The sequence below is a fragment of the Papio anubis genome, chromosome 9, assembly GCF_008728515.1.
Source record: "Papio anubis isolate 15944 chromosome 9, Panubis1.0, whole genome shotgun sequence".
NCBI classification, from domain to species: Eukaryota; Metazoa; Chordata; class Mammalia; order Primates; family Cercopithecidae; genus Papio; species Papio anubis.
Window position 1 is genome coordinate 15,323,491 of NC_044984.1, and position 21,965 is coordinate 15,345,455.

The 21,965-nt window shown below is 38.7% G+C and overlaps 1 protein-coding gene and 1 long non-coding RNA gene across 2 annotated transcripts in view; one reads left to right on the forward strand and one right to left on the reverse strand.

The window, feature by feature from the left end:
• SLC15A5 (solute carrier family 15 member 5) overlaps positions 1 to 19,245 on the reverse strand; it is a 93,476-nt gene extending 74,231 nt beyond the window's left edge. The window contains exons 1-2 of the mRNA XM_031650314.1: positions 18,885 to 19,245; positions 14,148 to 14,370 (exon numbers count right to left, since the gene is read on the reverse strand). Coding sequence (XP_031506174.1) covers positions 14,148 to 14,370; positions 18,885 to 19,245 — 584 coding nt within the window. The remainder of the gene's footprint in view (positions 1 to 14,147; positions 14,371 to 18,884) is intronic.
• Positions 9,354 to 20,807, forward strand: LOC116268837. The gene is made up of 4 exons (XR_004176012.1): positions 9,354 to 13,076; positions 13,891 to 14,292; positions 14,925 to 15,020; positions 16,059 to 20,807. It is a non-coding gene; the product is annotated as an uncharacterized LOC116268837 (long non-coding RNA).
• The last annotated feature ends 1,158 nt before the right edge of the window (positions 20,808 to 21,965 follow it).

Here is a 21,965-nt window from a genome sequence, read left to right on the forward strand (position 1 = left end):
AACTTTCCATTTTTCTTCCCAATGATTAGTATCACAGAGAGGTACCTACCCTAGTAGTCTGGTTTGCAAGTTCTGGGAACATCATCTCTACCTCTCAACCGTTCACTGGGTCTAAATCTTGCCATTAGACTCCCATTGTAAAGAAGGGATCTTAACTTTTACTTTAAAGATTGAGGTAAAATTAAATACAATAAAATTTACTCATTTACATATATAACTTACATACATATTAGTTTTTTTAAGTGTTTCAGTTGTGCAAGCACCATCAGATAAGTCTTAGTACACTTACACTATCATTAAAATTTAAAGGGTTTATGTGATTAGATGAGACCCACCCAGTATAATCTGGGCTCTGATAACTGAAATCAGCTGATGAGAAACCTCAATTATCTCTGCAAAATTCTTTCACCTTTGCCATATAACATAATTAGGGGAGTGATATTCCAAAATCTTTCCGATATTCTACTGTTTAGAATCAGGTTACAGGTTCTGCCCACACTCAGGGGGATGGGTCCAAACAAGAATGTGGTCCACTGGGGGTCATCCTGGGGCATGTCCACCACATCTTCTTTGTGTTTTCCCTTCCCACGATCGATCTGTCTCTCTCTCTCTCTCTCTCTCTCTCTCTCTCTCTCCCGCCTCCCTCCCCCCTCCCCCCTCCCTACCCCCCTCTGTCTCTCCCCCCACTTCTTTTTTTTCCCACAAGGTCTTACTCTGTCACCCAGGCTGGAATGCAGTGATGCAGTCATGGCTCACTGCAGCTTTGACCTCCCAGGCTGAAGCAGTCCTACTGCCTCAACTTCTGTCTAGTACCTGGGAGCACAAGCACGCACTACCATACCTGCTAATTTATTTTTAGTAGAGATGCGGTCTCACCGTGTTGCCCAGGCTGCAAATCTTCTAAATGATTCCTCGCCTCGCCCCGCCCTCCCCGCCTCGCCTCCCCTCTCATTTCCTTTTTCCTTTCCTTCATTCTTTCCCTCCCTCCTTCCCTCCCTCCCTTCCTTCCTTTCTTCCTTCCTCCCTTCCTTCTTTCTTTCCTCCCTTCCTTTCTTTCCTCCCTCCCTCCCTCCCTGCCTTCCTCCCTCCCTTCCCGCCTTCCTCCCTCCTTCTTTCCCTTATTTCCCTCTATTTCTTCTATGTAAAAGAAGTAAAGACAACAGATAAAACTGGCTATGGAAAGGGAATATTGAAGGTTTGAGAAGAAAGAAAATGTTTAGAAATAGTACTTTAAAGGAGGAGAGAAATTGACTGGACATCATATACTTGCTAGGCAGTGATAAGGAACAAGTTTGGTGGTCATGAACTTAATGTGGATATAGTATAATTTTGCATTTTTCTCCAGACTTCTTGTTGTGTGAGTACAATAATGGAATATGTGGAGAGTTGAATTTTAACTAAGATTATTTCCTCCATCACACAGGAGACTATGACAAAGTAAGCTGGGGGGAGGGGGAGGGAAGAATAATTGAAGACATGGAATATTACTGCTAATTAATTGGAGACTAGCCTTGCTGCATACTTTCTGGTTGGGAGTGGAGGCTCAGCAATCTGCTGTACCCAGCTGACACTGCCCAGGAGGGTAAATTAGAGCACTTCCAGTTTCTGCTGGGCAGGAGATGAAAGACAGGCTCCTCACTTGGCCTCAGCAACACCACCCAACCTGGGAATCAGTGTTCCGGTCTGATTCTCCAAGTGTTTATGTAAAATATTAGATTCTCGCTCATGTTTGCTGACACTATTGGACCAGCAGTATGCAGGGGAGGCAGTGTTTTCAATAGTGTTTGGCTAGAGAAGGACAGATGTTGTCAAAAATATTTTCACCTATATTAGTCTACCTTTTTCCTAGAACTTTGAGTAAGGGGAGCAGGACTTTTTTGGAGCTGCCCATTCCTTGCCACACCTTTGCTCTCACCCATCTGTACCTGGTTCTAGGTTCTAGGTTTCTCTATAGCCCCACTGATAACAAAAAGAAAATCCAGGCAACTCATTGTAGTCCTTCCTCAAGTTCCAAGGCCCCTAGGAAGAGATTGTCTTCTTTCTACCTTTTGAAATCTCCCTATGTCCATTTGTTGTGTTAGGTTTGGGTTTTTTTGATGTAAGAGGAAGTACCTGGGAGAAATAGGGCTCTTCTTGTATTGGCTAATATTGGAGATCCGCTATTTTTTTTTTAATTGGATAGTTTCTTTTCCTATCATTGATTTGTCAAAGGTCTTCATATATTTTGGATGCATGTCATCTGTCAGATACATGTTCTACAAATGCTTTCTTATAATATGGGGTTTTCCTTTTCCTTTTCTCAATGATGTCTTTTGATAAGCAAAAGTTTAAAAGTTTAGTAAATTTCATTCTATCGTTTTTTATCTTGATTGGTTCATACTTTTTGTATCCTATGTAAAGAATAGTTTCTAAGCCTTAGTCACAAGTATTTTCCCCTGTGTTTTTTCAAAAAAATCACTGTTATGGGTTTTGATCTCATATAAAGTTAATCTAATTTGAATTAATTTTTCAGTAGGGTGTCATGGGGTAATTATTTCCTATATGGATATTCAGTTTTTACAGTATAATTTATTGAGAACATGGTCTTTTCCTCAATGATTTTTTGACACTTTTGTTGAAAATCAATTGACCGTACAAATGTAGGTGTATTTTCTGACTCTCAGTTCCGTTCCACTGATCTGTCCTTATGTCAATACCAGTGTCTTGGTTACTGTTACTTTCTTTTCTCCTGCTTTTTTTTTAAAGAGCTTTATTGAGATATAATTGAGATGCAATAAACTGCATATATTTGAAGTGTGCAATTTTATAAGGTTTGAATATATATGCACACACAAAATAATTACCACATTCAAGATAACAAACATATCCATTGCCTCTAAAGCTCCGTCATGTCCCTTGTCACCCTTCTGAACCCTGCCCCTTCTCATTTCCCCTTCCTCGTCTCTAGGCAACCACCGATCTTTTTTCTGCCACTATAAATTAGTTTGCAATTCATAGATTCTTTTTTAAATATTAAATTATCTGTATTTTCAAATCTGGCTTCTTTCACTTGGCATAATTATTTTGAGATTCATCCATGTTAATGTATTTATCTGTATCCATTCTTCTTTATTGCCAAGTACTATTCCATTATGTAAATGTACCAGTGTTTGTTTATGCATTTACTGTTAATAGACATTTTTCAGCTTATTGCTATTGCAAATAATGCTGTTAAGAACATTCATGTACAAGCCTTTGAACAGACATAGACATTAATTTCTCTTGGGTAAAACCTAGGAGTGTAATGGCTGGGTGATATATGATAGATGTATATTTAATATTTTAAGAAAATTTCAAATAGTTTTTAAGTAGTTGTAACATTTTACATTATCACCACATGTGTATGAGAGTTCTCATCTCTTCATATCCCTGCCAAAACTTGGTATAGTACATGTGTACTGATATATGATGGTGGTTTTATTTTGCATTTCCCTAATGGCTAATGATATTGAGCATCTTTTCATGTGCTTATTGATCATCTGCATATCTTCTTTGGTGAAGTTTCTGTCCTTATGTATTCTGGCTACAAGTCCTTTCTCAATTATGTGATTTGTAAGTATTTTCTCCCAGCCTGTAGCTTGTCTTTTTATTCTATAAAAAGTGTCTTTTGAAAAGCAGAAATTCTTAATTGTGATGGAAGTCCTATTCTAATTTTTTTCCATGGATCGTCCTTTTAGAATTGTTTCTCAGAAACCATTGCCTAAACTGAGGTCAGAAACTTTTCTCCCTCTCTTTCAGAGAAGAAATCTGAACTTGGAACACTGAAATGACTCATCCACATTCACACAGCTGTGTTGCTTGTAGAGCCATGAGCAGAAGTCATCATCCTGGTACAGGGCTAATCGGGCTAAATATCCTGTTAATACTTCTTTCTGCATCTTTGCGGTTATCAATTTCATGACACTTTCATTTTCTTGTGAATCTAGCCTTTAACAATTGAAATTACCTTTCATTCCTCTCATCACATTTTATATATCAATCATTAACTATAAATGTTGTCCTTCCTCTTCAGAATGGTAGTCCAAAGACATGAGTTAGAGTCACAAAATCTGAAAATCACATGGTCTGTGATCTTCTACTTTCTGGAATTTTAAAAATTGGAATCACACCCTCTAAATAAGGTTTTTTGGTAAGAATTTTAATGAAGAACATTAAATGAAGAACATGGATTATAACTACATGGTGCTAAGCAAATGTCATCATATCAAATGTTCATTTTTCTCCAACCCTGATTTCAGGAACAAAAAAAGCAGTGAAGTTGGAGCATAGTGAATGATATGGTTTGGCTCTGTGTCCCCATCCAAATCTCAGCTTGTAGCTCCCATAATTCCCACATGTTGTGGGAGGGACCCAACTGGAGATGATTGAATCATGGGGGCGGGTCTTTCCTGTGATGCTCTCATGATAGCAAATGGGTCTAACACGATATGATGGTTTTAAAAATGGGATGCCTGCTGTCATCTATGTAAGATGTGATTTGCTCCTCCTTGCCTTCCCCCATGATTGTGAGGCCTCTCCAGCCATGTGTAACTGTAAGTCCAGTTAAACCTCTTTCTTTTGTAAGTTGCTGAGTCTCAGGTATGTCTTTATCAGCAGTGTGAAAGCAGACTAATACAGTAAATTGGTACCAGTAGAGTGGGGCACTGCTGAAAAGATACCTGCAAATGTGGAAGTGACTTTGGAACTCGGTAACAGGCAGAGGTTGGAACAGTTTGGAGGGCTCAGAAGACAGGAAAATGTAGGAAAGTCTGGAACGCCCTGGAGACTTGTTGAATGGCTTTGACCAAAATGCTGACAATGACATGGACACTGAAATCCAGGTTGAGGTGGTCTCAGATGGAGATGAGAAACTTTGGAACTGGAGCAAAGGTGACTCTTGTTATGTTTTAACAGAGACTGGCAGCATTTTGCCCCTGCCCTAGAGATTTGTGGAACTTTGAACCTGAGAGAGAAGATTTAGGGCATCTGGCAGAAAAAACTTATAAGCAGCAAAGCTTTCAAGCGGTGACTTGGGTGCTGTTAAAGGCATTCAGTTTTATAAGGGAAGCAGAGCATAAAAGTTTGGAAAATTTGCAGCTTGACAATGCAATAGAAAAGAAAATCCCATTTTCCGAGGAGAAATTCAAGCCTGCTGCAGAAATTTGCATAAGTAACAGGGAACCAAATGTTAATCCCCAAGACAATGGGGAAAATGTCTGCAGGGCATGTGAGAGGTCTTCATGGCAGCCTCTCCCATCACAGGCCCAGAGTCCTTAGAGGCAAAAATGGTTTTGTGGGCCAGGTCCAGGGTCCTGTGCTGTGTGTAGTTTAGGGACTTGGTGCCCTGTGTCCCAGCTGCTCCAGCCATAACTAAAAGGGGCCAAGATACAGCTTGGGCTTCTGTTTCAGAGGTTGGAAACCACAAGCCTTGGCAGCTTCCATGTGGTGTTGAGCCTGTGGATGCACAGAGGTCAAGAACTGAGGTTTGGGAACCTCTACCTAGATTTCAGAAGATGTATGGAAACACCTGGATGCAGAAGTTTGCTGCAGGGGCAGGGCCGTTGTGGACAACCTCTGCTGGGGCAGTGTGGAACAGAAATGTGGGGTCAGAGCCCCCACACAGAGTTCCTACTGGGGCAATGCCTAGTGGAGCTGTGAGAAGAGAACCACCGTCCTCCAGATCCCAGAATAATAGATCCATTGACAGCTTGCACCGTGTGCCTGGAAAAGTCACAGACATTCAATGCCAGTCCATGAAGGCAGCTAGAAGGGAAGCTGCACCCTGCAAAGCCACAGGGGCAGAGCTGCTGAAGACCATGGGAACCCACCTCTTGCATTAGCATGACCTAAATATGAGACATGGAGTCAAAGGAGATCATTTTGGAGGTTTGAGATTTGACTGCCTTGCTGGATTTTGGACTTCCATTGGGCCTGTAGCCCCTTTGTTTTGGCTAATTTCTCCCATTTGGAATGGCTATATTTACCCAATACCTGTACCCCCATTGTATCTAGGAAGTAACTAACTTGCTTTTGATTTTACAGGCTCATAGGTGGAAGAGACTTGCTCTGTCTCAGATGAGACTTTGGACTGTGGACTTTTGAGTTAATGCTGAAATGAGTTGATACTTTGGGGGACTGTTGGAAAGGCATGATTGGTTTTGAAATATGAAGATATGAGATTTGGGAGGGGCTGGGGGCAGAATGGTATGGTTTGGCTTTGTGTCCCCACCCAAATTTCATCTTGTGTCTCCCATATTTGCCACATGTTGTGGGAGGGACCAGGTGGGAGATGATAGAATCATGGGGGCAGGTCTTTCTCATGCTGTTCTCATGATAGTGAATAGGTCTTACAAGATCTGGTGGTTTTAAAAATGGGTGTTTCTCTGCACAAGCTCTCTCTTTGCTTGCTGCCATCTATGTAAGACATGACTTGCTCCTTCTTGCCTTCCACCATTATTATGAGGCTTCTCCAGCCACATGGAACTGCAAGTCAAATTAAACCTCTTTCTTTTGTAAATTTCCCAGTCTTGGGTATGTCTTTATCAGCAGCATGAAAATGGACTAATACAGTGATTAAGGAATAAAATATTAGAAGAAAAGATAAAGCAGGAAATGTGGTCCAGGTCATTTAGGGCCTTGAAGTTCATGGCAAGAAGTCTGGATTTTATTTTCAGTGCATTGGGAAGCCATTTGAAGGGAATTGAGCAGGGGGCTCATATAGATCTTGTTTTCAGTGGAAAGATTATTGTGTCAGTTCCATGAATTGCAGATGGTGCAAGGTAGGGAGAAAATCGCAGCTATTGTAAGTCTGGATGAGAGCTAAGAGCAAACTGGGCCATGGTGGTAGCAAAGGAAAGAGATAGAAGTGGATAGATATGTGATATGTGTTTGGAAAGAACATGTGTCAAGTTGAGCTAGTCTCCTCACTGTCTGAGAAACAGACCTACCCATGTTTGTCTCCTTAACTTGTCCTATTTCTTGGCTTGCCCTGTCTCACTTTTAAAGTCCTATATTCTGTCTCTTTTCCTTCATTAAATACTTTCTTGAATATTCTGCTTCTTCTCTTCTGTAAAATTTTTTTGAGACATTATCTCACTCTGTTGACCAAGCTGGAGTGCAGTAGCATGACCTTGACTCACTGCAGCCTTGATCTCTTGGGCTCAAGTGATCCTATTGCCTCAGCCTCCCAAGTATCTGGGACCACAGGTGCACACCACCATGCCTAGCTAATTTTTTTGTATTTCTTGTAGAGATGGGGTTTTGCCATTTTGCCCAGGCTGGTCTTGAACTCCTGAGCTCAAGCAATCCACTTGCCTTGGCCTCCCAAAGTGCTGGACTAGAAACATGAGCCACTACACCCAGCTTCTTTTCTGAACTTCTAAAGCAAATACTCATTATTCAATTATTTCATTTTTGTCAGTTTTGCTTTTCATATATAGATTGTGAAGCTCCCTGATGGTAAGATTTTATTCTTCATTTCTTTATCTCCATGAGACCTAGCACAGTACTAGGTTGAAAATAAATGGAGATTAAATAACAGATTAATAATACAGCATCTCATAAAAATCAATTAATCAAACACAATATATATATAAAAAAAAAACTAAAACCTCTCAATAATTGGCCTAGAAAAGTAATAGAACATCAAACATGACCACATTGAGCAAACTGATTTACTATGATCCACTAATGGAAATGTATTTATCACAAGGTAGGTGAGGTACAAAAAGTTATAATTTTCTAGGACAACTGGATGGAGTCCCTAGGCTCAGCCACAGGTTATCCTTTCATGCTGCTGCAAGCCGTACACTTGACTTGTGGCTGTAGCAACACAGAGAATCTGGAGCCAAAAGCACTGTTACAGTGCTTTCAGTCTTTAGGAAACTCTTTTTAAAATGTTAAGCATTGTTGAGAAAATCTAAGAGAACACTGTGTGACTCTTCAGTGTACCACATGGTGATGTAAACTGCATTGCTCTAAAGAGGGTCAAGGAAAATTACAATTATTCCAAGACTTAAATCTTGTGAAAAGTAGTTAGAAACCAAAAAATTATAGTGCTGAATATTTATGTCTAGGAAGAGATTTTACATGAAGTACTAAATGTATTTTAACAAATGTCACCCAACATATTTGATTGTGTAATTTTCTGAAAGAATTACCTAGTACAGGCATGTTTTATATATATCTTTGTTGATCCATGGACAGGACAAGCTACAGATAATTAAGGGTGAAATTGTATATGTATCATCTACAAAAAAAAAAAAAAGAAATGAAAACCCACAGTCTTCAAACTTACCATTAAGACTCCTTTCATCTCATAGCTCACTAGCAAATTGAATTTATAAAGCACCTCTCACACAAAAAGTCAGAGAGCAAAGCACTAAAGCAAAACAAATACTAGTGATTAAGGAAAATTGAAAGCAGCAGTAAAAATATGTTTCTTTAGTCTACTTTTAAATACAGACTGGGAACTGCAAATAATTGGGAGTATATATAAGTGGTAATTTTTTTGTCTTCATGATTGTATGGTATTGAATACAAATGAGAAAAATCGTGGCTGCAAAACTCAGCAATCCTTATGAGATTATTTTAAACATTCACTTAATTAATTTAGTAATACATTTAAATTACTCAAATATTTTGTCATTTCTTAGACTGGCCAGTTTTGATGTGCTTCGTGTTTACTTTTGGTGATTTGAAGAGAAATTATTCAAAATGGTCTTTCCTAACCTGAGGCAGTATCAAAGAAGGGAGGCAAATTTTCTGTAAGTTTCAGGTCTTCATAGCATTAGTGGACCATTTAAATATTCTGGAGAAAGTATTTTATTCTACATTGATCAATATTCAGATAATTTTCCAGGGGATTTGTGACTCTTCAGTGGGATAAAACTGAACTGTTTAGAGGAGTCAGTGAAATAAAATACTCGGGCACCGATTTCATGGTGGATGGCTGTTGTCAATCATTGCTTCTTTTAGCATAGCCATTGGCCACTGAGGTACTTCAAAGAATACTCTGGTAGCCAAATATTTGGAGACAGAAGAGGAAAAACAGAAACTTTAGAGTTCCTTTTTATCTGTGAATACATATTTTTTTTCCAGCAGAGCTATTAAAGACAATAAAATATTGATTTGGGTAACTAGACATTAGGATTGAAGAAGTTGAGTTTTTAATTTAAAAATTTGGGGGACTGCTTTACTCTCTCTCCCAAGCTCTTCCTACCTCTCTTACTCTTTAACCTGTTTCATTCCCTTTCCCTCCTTTCCCATTCCCTCATTCTTTTGCCAACAACCCCCACCCACCCCCCCTCTTTTTATTTTTATTTTTTTGAGATAGGGTCTCACTCTGTCACCCAGGCTGGACTGGTGCAGGGTGTTCATAGCTCACTGTAATCTCAGCCTCCTGAGCTTAAGCTCCTCACTTTCTGAGTCTCAGTCTCTCAAGCACATGCAACTACAGGCTCACCCCGCCATGCCTGGCTAATTTAAAAAAAATTTTTTGTGGTAGAGATGGGGTTACTCAGGCTTGTCTCAAACCCCTGGCCTTGAGTGATCCTCCTTCCTAGGCCTCCCAGAGCCTAGGGATTCAGGTGTGTGCCTGGCCAACACCCTAATTTTAACAATTGTCCTGACTCATGTATCTTTCAAGCTTAAAAGAGAACATGCGCCCGGCGCAGTGGCTCACGCCTGTAATCCCGGCACTGTGGAGGCCAAGGCGGGCGGATTGCCTGAGCTCAGGGATTCGAGAACAGCCTGGGCAACATGGTGAAACCCCATCTCTACTAAAATACAAAAAACTAGCCGGGCGTGGTGGTATGCGCCTGTAATCCCAGCTACTTGGGAAGCTGAGGCAGGAGAATTGCTTGAACCCGGGAGATGGAAGTTGCAGTGAGCTCAGGTCACAAAGGAAAAAAAGGAAGTGCTTGTTGTTATTAGGGTGAGAGGGTAGCATTTGTTAAACTTGGCTAGAGTCAGTGCAAATAGAATTTGGGAAGGCCTGTGATTTTTTCAAAGCTATTTACAAGCTACTACTCCTCAGCATGTAACTCAAAGGACATTTTGAGTATTAATAAGATTATTTCATGAACTGCTTTGATTTTGTTCGCTGAAATGTACCTCATAAATTATGATTTTACGATTGAAGAATATAGGTAGATTTATATTTTTTCCTCTCTCTTTTCAGAATTATGTTGAATTTCTCAATCAGGTAGATTTCTAAATGTGATGATAATTGCTATAAAATTGTCAAAAAGTTCCAAAGCAGTCTGAAACACAGTAGTGGGTTCAATCAATGGTTAGTTTCATTTCTTTTCAAAGGCATCACTAGACTTTCCTTATGGCTCTGGAATTGTTCTCAAACTTTGATTGATCTTCTGAATCACCTGAAGTACTTGATATGGTAGGAATATTTGTGTCCCCTCAAATTTCATATGTTGAAATCGTAACTTGGTATTAGGTGTTATATACCTCCTGTAACAGTGGTATTAGGGAGCGGTGTATTTGGGAGGTGGGGCTTTTGATCATAGAGGTGGCGACCTTCTGAATGGGATTAGTTCCCTTGTAAAAGAGACCTCCTAGAGCTCCTTTGCCGCTTCCACTATGTGAAGACACAGTAAGAAGCCAGCAGTCTTCCAGCCAGGAAGGGAACGCTCACCAGAACCCTGATCTCAGAATTCTGGCCTCCAGAGCTGTGAAAAATAAATTTCTATTGTTTATAAGCCAGCCAATCTATGCTGATTTGTTATTGCAGCCTGAATAGAGTAAGACAGTACTTGTTTAAAATATGCATTTCCCACCTGTCCTCCCAGGAAATTCTGATCCAGGAGGTTCGAGGTGGGACCTGGGAAACATTTTCAACAAGGCTCTCAAGTGATAATTAAAATCAGCAACACTGCATTAGAACAGTGGTTCTCAACTCTACTTGGGCAGCTTAAAAAAAATCCTGGTCCCTGCGTCCTGCCTCTAACCAATGTAGTCAGAATCTTTGGTGGCAGGACCCAGGCATTTGTACTTTTTAAAAAAGAATCCTCAGGTGGCTTTAATGTGCACCTAGGATTAACAATCATTGTTCTTGTGAATATTAAAATAGATTCTGGAAAAATGCTGTGGGATCATATATTTTTACCTCTAGTGCTTCTCTAAGATAAAATATATTTAATTTGAGGAAGTGTTAAAATCAGAATATTTCAGTTTGAGACAGATACCACGTAGAGTCAATTTGAGTACCAGATAGTCAACATTTCTGGGGTGAAATAAGTCAGTCTCCAGACTTTTTTCAAGAACTTTACCAATATTCTACTTGGGCTTTTAATCATGTATATAATTCACCCTAGTAACCCCTTAGCAACAGACTGTGATATGCAGATAGGATGCAAATTATCAGGTGAAGAAAGTAGAGAAATGCAGAAGCAAGATTTGAGGTTAATTGTGGTAGAATTTAAAATTGTGGCCAGGAACAGACTTCATTATTCTCCTTCTTTTTGCTTCCAGAAAAGAATCTGCACAGGTGTATTTACCTAGGTGATCTCCAGTCTGGCTATTCTTAATTGGCCATCTCAGCTTTTGGAATATGTGGAAAGCCAGGTTCTGATCTGGATAATGGCACAAGGATGTTGGCAGATTATTATGTCTCTTGATTTCAGGGAGTTTAGCTTTATTTTTGCAGTGAGGTGCATTAGTTGAGGAGGATCCAGTACCAGATGGTAATGTTGGCTGGGAGTGGTTTTCTCACCTATATTTGGCAGCTTTACTCGGAAGTGGTGTTTTCAGTGCCTGAGACTTCCAGTCTATGCTACTTAACATGCTCACTGGGAAGCTTTAGGTGGTACAGAAGCAATGACACATCTCATTAAAGGTCCTGTAACTATGAACATCTGACATCTGTGCTGCAAATAGAACTGAATGCAGCCTTCAAGTAGTTACAGATTCAAGGGGTATGTTGTTTTCTAAAGGCACGGCTGAAATTCATTATATTTACCAGGCTAATTTCTAGAGGCATTGACTGGAAGACATAGATTATGCATTAATAAACTACTCCTTTCCAAGATGACCTCCTCCTAAATGGGTCCCCTCTTTCCTAGCATTTAGACAATGGTTTCAGCTGATGGCTTATCCATGATTTAGCAATAATCATAACAATAGTGATCATAATTTCAATACCTAGAATATGCTAGGATACTTTATGTATAAGTGATACAATAGCTTTCCAAGATATTCCCACTTGGTGGATGAGGAGCCTGGGGCTCTGAGGAATTAAGGAACTTGCCAAAGACCACAAAACTCCTAAGTGATAGAGCCAGGATTCTGCCAGCTGTCTGGTTGCCCAGTGGAGTCTCTGTCCATCTTGTCACCAGCCCCTGCACTGTGTACAGGAATGGAATCAGCATTCGTTGCTATAAACTACAGTAAGGTAAGTGAACATTCATAAAAGTTGGCCTGTAGTTTAGTATTTAAACTGGAAAAATAAAAAAAGGTAAAACAACCAGATTCAGCCTTCAAGGAGCTTATCATCCAGTTCTTTTATCACATTAAAGAATAACACCCTGATTCTTTATACACATTTCTGGATGCTTTAACTTTAAATTTTTAAAATACTGAGCTATTTAGTGAAATTGGAAAATAATTTTTAAAAATCTAAATGTGCTTATCCTCAATTTGGCCTGGTTCCTTACAGCTGCAGAAATTCATTTTCTCCCCATTCCCCATCCCCCTTCCTGAAGCCCTAAAGCACGGACCCAGTGGGAGTCCCCTCTGTTTCCCAAAGGAAATATTTCATTCATATAATGTCTCCTTTGTAATCAACACTGAGAAATGTCACTTTGATTAAACACAACTCTAAATGACTAAGACCACAGTACAATAAATTCTCCAGAGCTATCTTTCAGAACAACTGATTGCTCTCCAGTCTTAATCCTCCAGAGTCTTATTTAATCAAAATGATGTTGCTAATTAAGGATTAAAACCTCCGAATAGAATAAAAAAGAAGGATTTTTCTTTCTCCTTTGGGCAGGTCAAGGAGGCAGAATTTGCTGCAAGGAAGTAAAGAGTCCCTTCTACCTTTGGTAAGACTGCATTGTTCTCTGACATTAGGACTTAATCCAAAATAGGGCTGAGTGCTTTATAATATTAATATCATTAGAGAAAGAAAAAAGGGGAGCAAGAGAAAGAAAAAGAAAGAGAAAAGAGGAACGGCCTCGGAGAGCTACATATGCCTATACATATACATATAGACACTATTTACTCTAAAAATGGACAATGTAGCTCACATCTGTTTGACATCCACTGATAGATAACAACAATAACAAAGAAGTTTTATACTAAATGCTTAATTACTCTCCCTTAAGATCCATATATTAATTTTTTTTCTTGAATTTGTATTTGTTAATATAAATTGTTTCCTTAAAAAACACAAAAACTGACGAACTCCATAAGAACTCATTGGGAGAGGCAAAGATTCACAGGAAGGCTGTTTGATTTTCATGGAATATAAACTCTTTTAGGTGTTGGGAGCGAACTGGGTGAGAAACAGAGATGCTGGGTGATGTTTTAACAAATTGTTAAATACTTCTTTCATCTTTGCATCTTCTCTCTGCATTGGCCTAGAAATTTATAATTTCTCCCAAATTAGTCTACTACAATACAGACATGCTAACAGCTACCTTTTTTTTGATCACTTACTATGTGCCAAGTTCTTTGCCAGCAATACACATGGTGTTACCTCTAATAAAACTGGAGAAGAGGTATTATCCCCCTTCAGAAATGAATAAACTGAAGTAGAGAATACATGACTAGGTCAAGGTCAGTCAGCTTGTGTTAAGCAGAGTCCAGACTTCCACCCAGGTCTCTTTGGTTCCAAAGCCACGTTCTATTCTGCAGGACAAGGCACTTCAAATCTTTTTACCTGGAGGATAAATGTATCCGCATGTGTTGGGAAGGTGCTGGTAAGCTGTACTGGTCTGCATGAGACTTAGAAGCTCCTGTGATTACTGACTGAATCATCATCACAGATTCATTCCATCGTCACTTAGCCCAATTCATCACAAAGACTGAACAACTACTACCCAAATGGAATCAGAAAGTAAACAGTGAGGACGGTCATAAGCCTCTTTTGTCTCCTAGCCAGTGCTACTTACCAGTTAAAAAAAGACATTGTTTTTTGTGATCCATACTCCTGAAGGCCAAAAGCACCCAGTGGACAGACGATGGCTCTTATGCCTCCGATGCCAAGGCAAATGGTCAACAGTGCTACGTAAAACAGCCTGTGCTGCTCTGTTTTTGGTATGTTGTTAACTGCATGGTAAGTGCCCAGATAGAAATCTTCCAAGGGAAAAGCCACCACAGATAACAAAGCAGTGCCTGTAAGTGGAGAAAAAAAAGAATAAATGTAACATAGAACCATTGGATCACCAGATCACATAATAAACAGGGTTTTTCCTCTGACAGTGGCATCATTTTGTGATTGTCTTATCCAAACGTTTATGCTAGTCACTGCAATTTCAGGGATAGCCTGATGTTTTCTAATTGTAAGAATTTCCTTCAATATGTGTCTTAACTAATCCAGAGTTTTAGGTTATTTTTCTTCCTCAAGCTTGAACTGTATTTTCTCCCAGAATGTATAAGCAAATCGTGTTTATTTTGCCAAAATTAAAATAACTCAGAAAAGCATTGTATACAAAATGAAGCTGTTAGTATTCCCACCCCCAGAGAAAACCACTGTTAACAAAGGTTATTTGTTCCTAATCAATCGAGTGACAGAAAACACCATGATCTCAGACATCTCGGAAGCCTATTACATAAAAGCTTTTAAGAAGAACATTATTATCGTTAAAGAGAACACAGTCTTTTTTTTTTCTTTCCTACTTCTCTTTCTCCTTGTAATGTCTTTCTTATTTATCTTATTTCTCACACAGCTGGATGGAGCCTTCTTTGCCACATACAGGGGTGAGAAGGCTGGGGACAGAGGAGTGTGAGCTGGAAGGAGAGGGGACATAAAGTGACAAAATAAGGTTGAGTATCCTTCTCTCTTCCACCTTGCGGGGACCACATTTGATGTCTTTCCTTGTCTAATAAAAATTACGATACAATTCCATGCTTTTGCTAAGCTCTTTATATTTTACAAAGCATGCTCATGAACTATATGTTTCATCTTGAAAAAACTTTGTGATGTGAGTGGATAGATTTTGTTATTTATTTTTTTAAAGAAACAGGTTCAGTGAGGTTAAGTGGCTTGCCCAATGTTATAAAGTAACCCAGTTGTAATCTCCCTCTTCTTGGACCTCCTACCATCAAGTAGTCAAATACTTTTTTTTTTTTTGGAAATAGCATTTCCCCCCCATCAGATTACAAAAGTAATACGTTCTTATTTCAGAAAATTTGAAAAATAGAGGAAAGCACTCAGAATAATACAAAAGGCCCATAATCTCATGACTCAGAGATCATCTTTACTTTTATAAAATAAAATATTTTATAAATATTTATATTTTACTTAAATATATATAAATATATTTTACTTAAATAAATTGAGATTACACTGTTGATTTTTTAATGTAACCAAATAATATGAACAATTTTTAAAATACCTTTATACTTTTCCAACATGATTTCTAGTGATGATGTGATATTCTAATCATAATGTATTTTAAAAGACCTTTTCAGTTATTTTAAATGAATACCATAAAATACCCTGACACATAATTTTTGTGCACATCTTTATTAGCCTAAGTTCTCAGTCAAAGGCATTCCTATTTGTATTGCTTCTTAATACCATTGGCAAATGTTCTTTAACAATGCAACAAGTTAATCTCCTACCATCATTGTATGAGAAGACCTTCATTCATGGTAGTTAGCATCATTAATTTTTTTGATGATTTGATTAGTGAAAAATGACTCCTCCGTCTTCGTTTTGCTCTTCATTTTATCAATTTGGCATTAGTGTTATTTGGTATAAATTTTTATAGAGTTATTTCATGTGGTTTGTTTTCTCAACTAGATTATAAATTCTTTATAGATAAAAATTTGGTCTAATGCTTCCATCTCCCCTACAGAGGCTTTCACAATGTAAAGAATATATGCACTGAAGAGCTATTTGGCAACAGATTCATTTACCGTGAGGTGAGCCCTTTAAATTATTGAGTTTGAAATGTTCCCTTTTAAGGTTAGCTGGATATGAAACTAACTTCTCTCTTTCTAGCACTCACTCAGTCTTCTCTTCTGTAGGTGTGATGTGAGGTCTGGCTAGACAAAGGGATGTCCAAAGAGGATGGACAGGGCAACTATTTCATGCAGCAACTATTTACTTAGGAACAAGGCACTTTTAGTTTGAATGGTATATTTGTGTAATTTAGAAAGGCACTTTCTTTCTGTCTTTTGAGAAAATGTCATAATAGGCTGATTGTATTAAATCAAAACTTTATCTCTATCTGTTGTAAAATGGGGCAGCAAAAAGACAAATCTATGACATATATGAAGAAAAGTCTCCTCTGTGATGTGTACAATTGTGTATCTCATCATCAGTATGCCCGCATTTAGTAGCTCTGTAGAAGCACCATGATGTGTCATACCCCCTGCTAGGTGGTGGGGGTCCACTGGCTCTTCTCTCCAGGAACTGCTGAGCCCATCAGAGAAGTCAGCCATGCAGGTGGACTATTATGTTATAAAGTGATGGATGCAATCATATAAGTATTATATGGGTGTGGTTGAACACAGAGAAGCTAGCAACAACGCTATTTGGTTCTTGAAACAATAGCAGGAATTTTCCAATCATGGATAAAGGATGGAAAGATAAGGGAAGGTGACAATTTCAGGAAGAGAGAAGAGCATGTATAAGATTAGAAAACTAGGGAAGGAGGCCAGGAGAAATTAGCAAGGTTGGGGTTGCATGTTGAATGAGAAATCTAGAGAGGTGAACTTGGTAAGGTTCTTGTATGCTAAATTAATAAATTTGGATTTGATTTTTTAGATAATAGAGCCAATAGAGAGATTTATTTGTTCAGGAAGTCAGTGTTGTTGGTAGAATGGAGTATGAACTGGAGACTGATTGACAACTGGCAGCCGAGTAAGTAGGCCATTGGAATGGTCAAAAAGAAGAAAGCTGCATTTTTTTCAGCCAGGGTTGTAGCAATTCAGACAGGAGAGACTATTTTTATATAACCTCTAATATTTAGTGACTGGTTGGAATTTGATGGCAGCTGTAAGCAGAGGGCAACAAAGAAATAACTTTTAGTAAAAAAATGAATGGATGTAGAGTTGACTTAAGTCTTTTGTTTGCCAAATTCCAAACTTGGGATTTCCATCCTGTCTGATGACTGACCTCAGAATCTAGACTGATAGAAATTACCATGTTAAACAAGAAGTCAGCAAATGCTACTGGTGTGGCCTGTTACCAAGGTAAGCAGAGTAAATTAGTCTTGGATTTGCTTAAATGTCTTCTTATCAGAAAACTTTTTCTTGGTACCAAGTGGCAGCCTCATCGCTACTCATTCCATCCTGTCCCCATACCCAGCTTTATTTTTCATCCTAACTCATTGCCACATGACATCACATCTATTTCCTCATTTATTTTCTCTCTCCCTGCACCAAAAAGTCAACTTTAGCAGGAACACATGACTTTCTTCTCTATTGCATTTCCAGACCTGGAATAATGTCTGGTACAGAGTAGTCAATAAGAAATATTTGTTGAATGTTGAGTGATTATTTGTCATGCAGTGCCTTAGTTTTTATTCCACAGAACTTCAGCTGCGGACTTTCCAGGTTTGACTTACACTCCAGTGGATTCTCTGAATGGTAATTTACCACCTGCCTGAGATTGTGTGATATGTTGAGTACCTGATATCTATCCATCTCTTTCTCATCTGTCCTCCTACCAACACTCATTTCGGCTGCACCTCTCATTATTAGTGAACAGCATGCTACATTCCCAAGTTGCTCAGATCAGAAACTTGGAGCTAATTTTTGACCCCCATCACATTTGTACCTTTATTTAGTTGCCAAGTTTTTATAGCTTTTCACTTGTTCTCTCCTGAATTGGCACTTTATTGCTTAAACCATCATCCTGAGATTTTCTGATCTCTGTCTATTTAATCTCTCACTGTGGTTGACCATCCTGTATTGCAGAATAGCATTTCTCAAATGTTGTTTTCATGATATTTTCAGAGACTTCTTGTTGCTTAAGAAGAATAACTTGAACTTTTCAGTCTAAAATTCTAGTCTGTTCTTCAAATTGCTCTCTATTCCTTATTAAACTAACTTGATATTTTCCCAGCATTTCTCGCAATCGGTCCCAAACCTTTGCAGATACATATTAATATATATGTAAAGACGCACACTGTGGTGTCTAATTTACTCATTTTTAAAGCATATAATCATAATTAATAATATAGAAATCATACCATCATATGCAATCTTAATTAGTATATGACTAATTAAAAGACCACCTTTGGATAAAAACATTTCTCAATTATTTTACATGAACTTCAAAAACCTTTTTTTAGCACATTTCATCTTGGTTGTGAAGCAAATAAATTTCACATTTCTGAGGGAATTTGTCATGAATTTGGACTTGAGGTAAAAAGGTTTTGGGAAGGGAGGGCATTCTAAGGAGTAGGATATATATGTAAAGGAGTAATTACTGTAAAATATAAGTGCAATGATGTAGGCATCAAAGCATTCTCTAACACACACACACACACACACACACAGACTTACTAGCATTCTTCAAATAGTACAGAGAATGAAATACATTGAAACCACATTCTTACTTCATTTATCACATTTTGTGCTAAGAGCAGAGTGAAAATAATATAAACTAAAAATTCTAACAAAAATCTACTCAATTAAGTCACAAAACATTCCAGTCAGCAGAGGACACTCACCTAGAAAATGTAGAAACAAGCAAATATACACCAGTTTGTTTCTTCCTAAATAGACATCAGTGAGCCATCCAACAAACACAGGGGTAAGTATTGAAGTTCCAATAAAACACAAGTTTAAGATGGCTGCCTGGCAACTGTGATAGCCAAGCTTGATAGTGCAAAAGGGGATCATGTTGCAGACGACTTCAAAGAATGTGAACCTCTCACACAGCTCCACCAGAAGCAAGCAGATTCCAACCTGAATTTTTTTCACAGAGTATGAGGAACAGAAATCGCCAGTATGTCTTACAGTTTTCTCCTTCTCAATGCTGTGATGTAAGTGTACTTTCTCATCAGTTATGATAAAGTCTGTAACAGACATGACTACCCTCCTTGAACACAACTTATATTAGTGATTTGAACTTCGTGATATTTTGAGCCCTATCCCTCCGATGAAAAAATAAGTAAGAAGGTTGCTTTGAATTTCACATCTCCACGCTAGAATTTCACAAGGTTTGTTTTTTGCACATGAACGTTTTTCATTTTGATGATCCAAGAGCACAGGAGAGGAGACATGAGTATTTAAACGTTCACGGTAGCTCAGTGTAGCCAAATCTGATTTGTTTGCTTAATTACTTAGCGGCTAAATTAGGATCGTCCTCCAAAATTATATTGAATTACATGAATCCAGTTGCAAACATGTGGAAACTCATCTGCCTCATACTGATAAAGGTTTAAATATTGAGGCAGAAGAAGCAGTTTTTCAGGAGAATTTGAGCACTAGATCAAGAAATAATTTGAGTCTAATAATTTCTGATACTTTAATTAAACAAGCCAGAACAGTACCAAGAGATAAAGCACAAAAGGAAATCTGTTTTGAGGGAGCACGATATCTTATCATTATTACATTTCTTGTTATTTTTGGTTGGAATTCTGATAAGAAACTTAATTAGGTAACAAAAGTGCTAGTACATTTAGGTAACAAGCAGAGTTTACAAGAAAGTAATTTAAGTGCACTAATGAAAGGAGAAAATATTAAACAAAACCCCGCTTCCTTTAAGTTGACCCCATGCTTGTAGAACAGCCTCTCAGAGGAAATCAGAATCAAAAGGTGCTATTTGACTCCTTTATTATTAATCAGTAGTCAGGGATACAGCAACCAGCCTACGCAGGCTTTGGGGAATATTGGATCTGGTATCACCCTGACCCTCCAACTGGGTGAATGAGTGTTAGCATTCTATTTTGGAAAGCAGGAGGGCCAATTAAGCTAAAAAAGCAGCAGTGAAGGAGAACACCTTAACATTTAGTGGTTTAGCTGCAAGGACATACAAAGACAAGGGACCAGAATTATTGGGTCAAAGTGGTAATAATTCAACACTTGAGTATAGGAATGTTATTTTCATGCTGGAGTCAAAACCTAAAGACCAAGAGGGACTTTTGACTCTGGTTCTCATCTTTTGGTTCTGAGAGACTGGGAGCAAAATACTCTGTTTTGACCCCTCCTAATAGCCTCATAGTAATGGTAGCTATTTGTCTCTGCTCAGCATTGCTACCTTGGTAACAATGCCCCAAATTTCCTTTGTGTGAATTGATCATGCAATTTATGATCCAAACTTGGACAAAACAGTTTTGTGCAGGTGAAAAGTGATGCTATTTATAGTTACTCCTAAAACAGTTATAAACTGGGACTGTCCAGGGCAACACTCTGACATGTGTTCACCTTCCTTTGGAGAATGACTCCTATCTATTACCTGAGATCGTGGTGGGACTGTTGATCAGGATATCCCTTTTCTTCTGGCCAAGGGGGTCAACACACGATCTAAGATAGTCCTTTTACTTTTCTCCTGTGGAATTTTAATCCTGAGCAGAATGACTCCAGAGTGGGCATGGTGGCAGCTGAGTTATTCAGATGGCAGTGTATTAGTCTGTTTTCACGCTGCTAATAAAGACATATCCAAGATTGGGTAATTATAAAGGAAAGAGGTTTAATGGACTCACTGTTCCACATGGCTGAGGTGGCCTCACAATCATGAGGGAAGGCAAAAGGCATATCTTACATGGCAGCAGGCAAGAGAGAAAAATCACAGCCAAGCAAAAAGGGAAACCGCTTATAAAACCGTCAGCTCTTGTAAGACTTATTCACTACCATGCGAACAGTATGGGGGAAACTGCCTCCATGATTAAAATACCTCCCACCAGGCCCCTCCCACAATACTTGGGAATTATGGGAGTTACAATTCAAGATGAGACTTTGGTGGGGACACAGTCACATCATATCAGCAGTACCCAAAAGGGACTGCCCGTGAGGCCCTGATGGAGAACTCAGCACCTCCATGGTTCTTTTTCTTCTGGAAGCATGGTTACTTTTTCCTTCTGTAGAAGGCTCAAAGGATTCCCATTAATTTTGGTTTGATTTAGTTAGGCCTATTTGGCTTCCGTGGCTTACAAAGAACCCTAAATGATACTTTACTTTTTTGTTTACCCCTAGATGCAAGGGCAAGCTGTTCTCTAGCCACTGACTGATTTCTTTAGCCCCTGACAAAGGGCTCCTTCCTAAGCAGAGTAGCACTGCTGTTTCCCACGGCCTGATGATGATCCCATCTGAATTGTTTGGCTCCTCTCTGTCTACTGGCTCAAGATCAGGCTCCAGGTGGTGGTAACCTGTGGTCTGGGGACACTTGAGTCAGTAAGAGCAACAGCATTTGCCTTCTTTGGAGGGGATATTTGGTAAACCTCCAAGAGAGCCACCTACTCAGAAATAAAGTTTATTTTAATTATCTGTAAGGGGGAAAAATCTGACTTCAATAGGGACATAATAGTGTGCAAATAGGATATTCATTTAAGTGGGAGTTAGGAGAACTAAGTTATACTCCTGCCCCTTTATCACTTAAGGCAAATTTCTTCCTGTCTATGAGCCTATTACATTAACTGCAAAATACAAACAGTAAAGTCTGTCTCAGAAGATCATTTCTGAGGCTTGGTATAAAAAAGGGCTTATGAAATGTCAAGAATTGCACATGGAAATGCCTTTGTTATTACTTGCTGCTATATTCCTGCATTTTCTAGCTACTCTAAGCAATGAGCCATAAAGAAATGTCATGG